The 8,261-nt window shown below is 38.4% G+C and overlaps 1 protein-coding gene across 4 annotated transcripts in view; it reads left to right on the top strand.

The window, feature by feature from the left end:
- The first annotated feature begins 1,856 nt into the window (after positions 1 to 1,856).
- klhdc3l (kelch domain containing 3-like) overlaps positions 1,857 to 8,261 on the top strand; it is a 15,661-nt gene continuing 9,256 nt past the window's right edge. Inside the window, exons 1-4 of one of the 4 annotated variants that reach the window (XM_020606496.1) lie at positions 1,857 to 2,010; positions 7,098 to 7,296; positions 7,525 to 7,607; positions 7,746 to 7,767. In XM_020606496.1, the coding sequence (XP_020462152.1) occupies positions 7,122 to 7,296; positions 7,525 to 7,607; positions 7,746 to 7,767 (280 nt within the window). In that variant the 5' untranslated portion in view covers positions 1,857 to 2,010; positions 7,098 to 7,121. Of the gene's footprint in view, positions 2,015 to 2,366; positions 2,430 to 7,097; positions 7,297 to 7,524; positions 7,608 to 7,745; positions 7,825 to 8,261 lie in introns of those variants that run through there. The other 3 variants (XM_020606493.1, XM_020606494.1, XM_020606495.1) reach the window with 3 other exon arrangements.

Here is an 8,261-nt window from a genome sequence, read left to right as displayed (position 1 = left end):
CCTTGCATATTTATGTCACATTTTCACACACTAACTTTTAAAGTCATCTATTGTGTTGCACAAATATGTTTAAGAATTTAGTGTTCCACTTCCCATATATACTATATGTTGATAAGTAAGACATATTTCATAATGTGTGATTGTAGTTCTGCTGATTTACTTTCAGTCTGTTTAAAGCGTATGTTTCATGGATGTACTAAAACAAAACTATTGAACTAAACATCATTGTTTTCCTATTTACCACAATGTTTTAAAAATGTGTTTGCTGAAATAATGTCTTTATCCAAAACTCACAATTTTGTAGTATTGTGGGTACTTTATAAACTCAATAAACTTGAATATGTGCAAGCCTTTATTTTCCTGTGCATTTATTTGATGTAAAAGTCATAGAATCAATCATAAACATTATTGCCAAGTATGTTAAAATACAAGGGATTTGCAGCTTGAACTTCCTGAGCTGGCACAGGTGGTACATCCTCTGGAGATGGGGTGGTCCATAGGTTCCTCCACACTGATGAGGGGTTGTTGGCCAAACACTGATTTTTCAGCCTTTTAGAGCAGCTCCTCTTTGCTACTCTGATCTCCTGTGTCAGTATGTTTCTGGCCTGGTTATACAGGATCATGTCCCCACTGCTTGGTCTTCGCTGTGAACCAGGGCTTGTTGTTACTGTATGGGCAGGTCTTAGTGGGAGCACACGTCCTCACAAAAACTGATGTATGACATCACAGTATCAGTGTATTCATCCAGATCTGTAGCTGCAGCCTCAAATATGGAACATATGACAATCACCCTTGTTTCTATATGAAAAAAACTGATATATAGATCTTTGTCTTCTAACATGATGAGGTAAAAGATCCCAGTATAAGATCATAAACACATTGCTTCCAAATCATATAATGAAACTGTGGCAGGACAGCCAGAGCCACAAAGCTACATACAAAATCCAGTACGTACTCTCATGTGATAATAAACATGATTACCTGTTACAGACATAATTTAGAGTGTTTTAGAGGGAGCCAAGTATCACAAGTATCCTCTCCCACCAACACTCTTCCTTCCAACACTAACTCCTCCTCCAGAAAAGAGCACTAAAGCTGCCTTCACTTACTGCTGGAATCACTGAGAATTCACACTGGAAAATGACCATTATTTCCATTATTTTGGAAAATATGGACCTGGCAGTGTCATAGTATTATGAAACTCTAAATATTATATGGATTTTACATAAATTACATTGTTGTTTATTGCATCAATCAACAGATACATAATCACAGGGAAGTCTGAGGTAGCAGAGAAACATGTTAGTGTTTACAGGGAGGTTTATCACATGTATGTTCTCCCTGGAAACGTCTGTGGAACAAACACACCCACTCATGTGGTTAACATAAATATAGACAAACTGTTCATTAACATAAAAAATGTTTTTTAGTTTATGTTCTATAACTGCCAAGTATAATAAATTTATTTCTGCTACTATTTCTTGCTTTTATGGAAACAAACACAACACAGACCTTTTCTGAGTTGGCCTATCTGCAAAATATAAAACAATGTAGTAAAATTATTTCTACTTTATCTTTTGTGCACAACAACACTATAAAGGTCAAACATTTCAAATTATTAAAAAAAGGTTGTTAAGATAAAAATTTTAAATATACAATATGTGCACACAAACATATGTTTTAATTTATTCTTACCATGTAAAAACATAACCTACTTCCTTGCTTAGCTTTGTTAAGTGTTGTTTCCTTCCAGTAATGTGAAACCATCAGTTTTAGTCCTGGAGTTTTTAAACAATCTGACGTCACGAGGGTTACATTTTGTAGTCTATTTGAACTGAAACATAAATATCTCTCAAAATTTAGAAAACATGTTTCAGTAAAGATAATTGTCAATAGTCAGAAAAAAGCATCTCAAACACGTATTTTCACGACTTCCCAGTGAAGTGAGACGTTTACGAGCTGGCCGTGAATGCCACAGAGACAGAGCAGTCGGACTGAGAGGAGGATCCGGTAGGTAACAACGATTTCTTTAGGCTTATAAGTGTTTTTCACACTATTTCGAGTATATAACAGTTTGCTTATGAAACATCAGCTGTCTTTTGTCTTATATAATCAAATAACAGTAACGTTACAGTTGGAAAAGAAAGCACGAAAAGTTTCTGTCTTCATTTCCTTTCCTTCACTGTTACACATGTTATGGTTTTTAGGTTAGTAACGTCAAGAAACGTGCATATATATCAGTTTACGTAGCGTTAGGCTGTATCCGCTGCTATTTATCGTAATGGACCGCGGTGCATCATGGGAATGCTGAGCCGCAAATTAACGGAACGCTGGTCGCATTGAGTTAAAGCAGCGTTATGTCAGCGGAAGAGACTGTTCGACAGATGACGTACGAACTTATCCAACTATAGGAGAAAGTCAACGTTACTGTAAGATGATGGAAATGAAACGTTAACCGTGTCTGGATAACCTCTAGAGTCCCTGCGTCCTCATATGAGGACCAAAAATGCATATGAAACCAAAGCTCAGGACTCTAGAGGATAACTTCAAATGATGGCTAATGGCTCATATTATCTGTAAAAGTCTGAATATAGCTAATGTATTATTGTTTTGGGATACTTCAAGAATAAAGACGTTTAAGTAATAATAGAAATAAATGACATTTGTTTGGTTTCCTGCCATAAACCAGATCAGTCCAGGTTTCCCAATAACAACGACACACCTTGTTATTTCAAACCCCTCTTCATAATTTACAGAATTCAGAAACAGGCACAGTCTTGTTGACACCCAGTAACTCTGTGAACACTGGTTACACGACTTGAAGCCAAACAAGTCTTATTGAATATCACAGTCAGTAAAAGGGGTCTCGTAGAGAAAATGGCTGTGGTGGGTGTGAAATCTAAATGATAGATAACAGACCTATTTCTAAGCTACGTGACCATTTGTTCATTAAACTGTTGTTTAGGCAGCTCTGATATCTAAATGAATCAACCCTTGTTATTAGCACCGCTAAATTCCAATGAACACAGTATGATACTGTAAGTTCTTCACCCACTGACAGAAGCACTGTGCCCAGTGCCTCCTACATTAGTATCATTGAACAGTCATGTTTGTTTAATTTAGATAATTGTCAGGTTTTATAAAGAAACACAGGCATTTACCAAAATATTCTACAAATACACACATGGAACATAAACAAATCCCACTTCTTATCATGGAGGAGAACTATTTGACAATAAGTCATAAATTAATGTTCATATGTGGTGACTTCAATATAGATTTGTTAAATCCTAACAAGCACACAGGAACGGAGGAGTTTAACACATTATATAGCTGCAGTTTATACCCAAAAATCACAAAACCAAGTAGAGTAACAACCCAGCATGCAACACTAATAGATAATATATTTACCAATGTTATTGACAGCAAAATGACAAGTGGATTACTTATAAATGATATTAGTGATCATCTACCTGTATTTTTGGTTTATGACTGCCATGTTAGAAAAGAGAGGCCAAAAACAAATCTTATCTATAGGAGGGTGACGAATGAACATGCTGTAAGGAGACTTAAGGAGGACTTAAGGGGACAGGACTGGGAAGCAGTTTACAGAGAGGAAGACTTAGACAAAGCATATGAACAATTTTAAAATATATTTAAGAAAGTATACGACAGGAACTGTCCTCGTAAGCAGCATAAAAACAAAAGGAATTACAGTGGGAAACCGTGGATGAGTAAGGGATTACAGAATGCATGTAAAAAGAGTTTAAACACAGATATAAAGGTATGTGTCAATCAAGATATGGGCAAGAACAGGCTTAATGATTAATCAGATGGGAGTGTGGATGTAGAATATGTATCCATGTAGTAATACTGCTTGCAAACCAATGATGGTAAGATGATGTCATGGGGTAGGACTAGATAAGTCTAACTTGTTCCTACTCCGTTCAAGCATGTACTAGGTATAAGCAAATTGAAAATATATTTGTGGATATGTGTGGAATTATGTGTGTTGACATATTGACTGTTGTTACATGTTTGAAAGAATAAATCAAATCAAATCAAATCAAATCATACTACAGTTGTCACTAAAATGTTACACTTTGTTGCTAGTTCATCCACTTCCTTTAGAATTTCAAAAATTCCTTTAGATTTTCCAAATGCCCTCTGCAGTTTACAACATGAGGTACTACATCCTAGTACCTGACATGCAGTGCTAGTTACTGTGTCACAACCTCAGCCGTTAGTTCATGTGACAGGTTGATAAGATGTAGTAGGGAGACCACAGGGGATGAGAGGAGAACTTACAGCCAGTCATTTTTGGCTATCAGCACATTGCTAGCGTGTCACCGTGAAGTAGCTGAGCGTACATGCTAACCCTAACCCATGGTCACAAATGTGGCAGCGTGAAGACATTGTTGTGTTGAAAGCCAAACCCAAAGAGGAGAGATGTTAGACTTCATGAATGTTGTAAAAGGTTGAAGTGAGTGATCAGCTGACAGCTGAGTCAGCCTTCATAAATCTGTTTTTATGGATGCAAACACACAGCAACGGCCCAGATCACATTTTTATCACTGTGTTTTAGTTCAAGTTGAGTAGTTAAGTAGCTTGGAGCAGCAGCCGATTAATAAATCAGTGGGTTGACAAAATTTAAATGGAAAGTGTTTGGGTTTTCAATCATGTATTAAGCAAAAAGGTCAAAACTTGATGGTTCCAGCTTCTCAAATGTGAGGATTTGCTGCTTGTTGTTGTCTTAACAGTACAGGAAACTGATTAGCCTGTCTATTGAATTGTTGACATTTTCAGATTTTTTATACATCAAATCTTTAAAATCATAAAGTGAAAAGTTGCAGACCCTGAAAATTTGCCTTTAGAGCATATTATGTGTTGGTACACACCCTCATGCCTTGTCAGTGTCATGGATCAAATCACGGCTCCAAAGTCTTTAATTTTTCATATTCCCTTTTGCTAAGATGCAGCCTTAGCTCCACATCTAATGAGACAAAACCCCATAATGAGGTTGTTATTGTCTGCTATTGTCAGCTACATTTTTGTGGTAATATCGACAGACATGGCCATTAGACAGAGATAAGCTACAGTACAATGAAAAACAGCTGGTACTGGAACACAGCTGCAAATTAAGTCTAAGCATTGATGCTCAGGTGTTTTCAAATTGTTCTACAAGTGATCAAAAACTGAAAGATAATAATCATAGCTGTAGTCCAAATGAACACTTTGTGATGGGGGGTCTCCTTGACACTCTATCTTTGGCAGTGGGTTTTCCCCTGCTGCTACAGTGTTGCAGCACTCAGGTGCTCTGTGAGTCAGGTAGTCCCATCTGAACAGGACAGAAGCCAAGCACTCCACAGCCATAACAACTAACATGGGCCTACACACAGTGGCTCATCAGGCCATATGTCAGCGTTGTCTCAAGTTATCAGCTATCATCAGATTCAGAAAGCTTTATTAATCCCAAAGGGCAATTCATTCATGCAGACCACCCATTAAGAGAAATAGGAGAAATAACATCAAAATAATCATCAACAACAGAAAGCCAGTGACATCAGATGCACAGATTAGCAGCTGCTAAAGGGAAGGGGGCACTTCCCTGTTACAGTGGGGGAGCCTGCACGTGAGCCTGTCAGCATTCAGTAGTCTGATCGCAGAGAGAATAAAGGAAGTTGCATATTTATTTGTTTTCCATGCCAGTGCATAATAGTGCTGCCCTGAAGGCATAACTACAAATTGTTGTCAGGTTGACTTAATATCCTTTCTGCTTTCTTGACCACTTGCCTCCTCAAAGTGAGCACAGGTGTTTTTGTTGAAGAATATTGCATAAGCAGCTTTTGTCTTTAACAGACAGGCCATTGTACTAACATACAAATGAAAAGGTTAAAAGACTTTCGATTAGAGTATGATAAAACTTTAATAAAATGACCTTTTTTGACAATATTGTCAGTGTTCTCCTCAAATTTTAGTTGGGAATCAAACACTGTACCCAAGTATTTATAAGTTTGTAAATCCTCACCCTGTATGGTGCTTGTTGGTGTGACACCACCCATCCTAAAATCTATAATAGGTTCCTTTGTTTTAGCCAGATGAAAGTCAAGGCAATTGTCACTGCATCTTTTAATAGATTCAGGAGGAGTAGAGCCATGCTCAGATTGGTGGCCCAGAAGAGGAGACAATGGGGTGGTAATGTCAGAGAACAAGAAATCTACCTTCCTGCAGCTATCTGTGTACAAAATAAAAAGCAAAGGAGAAAGGACATAGCCCTGAGCCCTTCTTCTCTGCATGAATGTGGTCGTGTCAGGGCTCCCACGCATCCTGGAAAACCTGGCATTTTTTAAAACCAGTTTTGCAGTCATGAAAAAGTCGTGGAAAAAAACTTTGTCGTCCGGGAAAACAAGCTTTGCATTTTTATATTTTCCTTTTGCTGAGAGCAAACTGACAGATCTCAGTACGAGCTAGCAGCTACATTTAGGGCAGTGTGTGAGACAAACATGAATAACTTAAACACATTTAAGATGTTTTGCTCCACCACTTCCAGAACTATTGTTTAACGTTAGCCGGCTAGTTAACTAGCTTTATAACATAATAGGATCACTAATAAAGTGGACATTGCGCAGGACTAGACCAAAAGCCTTTCTGGCAGACATGGTGGATTTGAGGAACATGTCAGGTTTGCCCGGCTGCACCTACTTTCTCACTCCCCTCACTCTGTTTTCACTCCCTTACCCTGATTACGTTATCCCTTACACTTCCGTGTTCGAGCCATCCTAACAGAACAAGTGTGTTCTTGAGTTGAATTTGAGTCAAAAATAATACTCCTTTTGAACAAGTCAAATCTTAACTCATGAACATGAAACCTATTTTCTGTCACCACTGAGCGAACCTATTGAGTGGCAGACTGGAGCCCAATAAACAAATAAGACATCTTATCCACTTGTTTTTGTCCGTTATTGTATTTCACTGGGAAGCCAAAGTACTCCCAAACAGGAGGGAGGGTCTCCTTGCTCTAGCTTCTCATTTGCCGTTTGGGTACATGTTATACTGTATCTCATCCATTTCTTAACATTTTCATTTCCTTCTTTTAGAAAATGGTCCAGTGAGAGCAGAGGATGCCAGCTATGAGTCAGAGTAGTCCTGCTCTGTGGACTCAGCTCCCCCCGGGCAGCTCTAGTCAGTCCCCTTGTGACCGCTACAAGCACGCCTGTTGCAGCAATGATGGATATGTCTATATCCTGGGAGGCAGAGACAGCAAATGTCTGAGGGACTTCTGGAGGTACAGTGTAGGTAAGGGCTAGATACCATCTAGTGCTCTTTTTATTTACGTGTTGTTTTAGTTGTTTTTGTTGTTGCAGAATTTTACATTATGCACATTATACGGAGAGGATACTGCCCTTTGTGATAGGATGCACCTAAATAAGACCCAGAAAACAGAAAAGGATTAGTTGTATTGCATACAGCAGCTTTATGTGGTTTGATTCTCAGGCAGTCAAACAAATATTTGTGCCCACTTAGTATGTAACGAGTGGACAGATTTGAGCTGCACCAGTGAAGCTGCACCAGAAGAGCTAGAAGGACATTCTATGGTGGCTCATAAGGTACAAACCCATCAACACCTACTTATGTATGTTTTAATACAGTTTTTTTCCATTATAATTTTAAATGGTATAAAAACACTTGAATTATCTTATGTCACTTCTATCTCTGCTAATATAACACTTGTTTGAACTTTCCAGGGCTTTCTGTATGTGTTTGGAGGTATGTTGGATTCTCCATACACCAAGTGCAGATGTGTGCTTTGGGTATTTGACATTGGTGAGTTTCATTGTGGAAGTACATGCACGGTGCAGCTTAAATTGGCATGTGACCCTTTACGTTATCAGCAAACTGTCAGGCTTGATAGACAAAACCTGTTATTGCTTGTTGATTACAGCACACATTTTATATAATAGGGGTGTAATCATACACAAAAGTCACGGTTTGGTACGTACCTCAGTTTTGAAGTTACGGTTTGGTTCATTTTTGGTACAATAACATAAAAGATACAAGTCATAAAATTATTCACGTGGTGCCGTTTCAAATGAGCTAGCAAGTCTGACATGTTGCCAAAAAAATACCTGATCACCACTGAGCGAACCTATTAAGTGGCAGACCTGGTGGTGGACACCGGAAGTAAGGGATGCTGTCAAGCTGAAGAAGGAGACCTTTCGAGCCTGGTTGGCTCGTGGGACTCCTGAGGCAGCTGATGGGTA

This window comes from Monopterus albus, unplaced genomic scaffold, assembly GCF_001952655.1.
Source record: "Monopterus albus unplaced genomic scaffold, M_albus_1.0 scaffold79.1, whole genome shotgun sequence".
In the NCBI taxonomy this organism is placed as follows: domain Eukaryota; kingdom Metazoa; phylum Chordata; class Actinopteri; order Synbranchiformes; family Synbranchidae; genus Monopterus; species Monopterus albus.
This window is presented reverse-complemented; position numbering and strand designations above follow the sequence as displayed.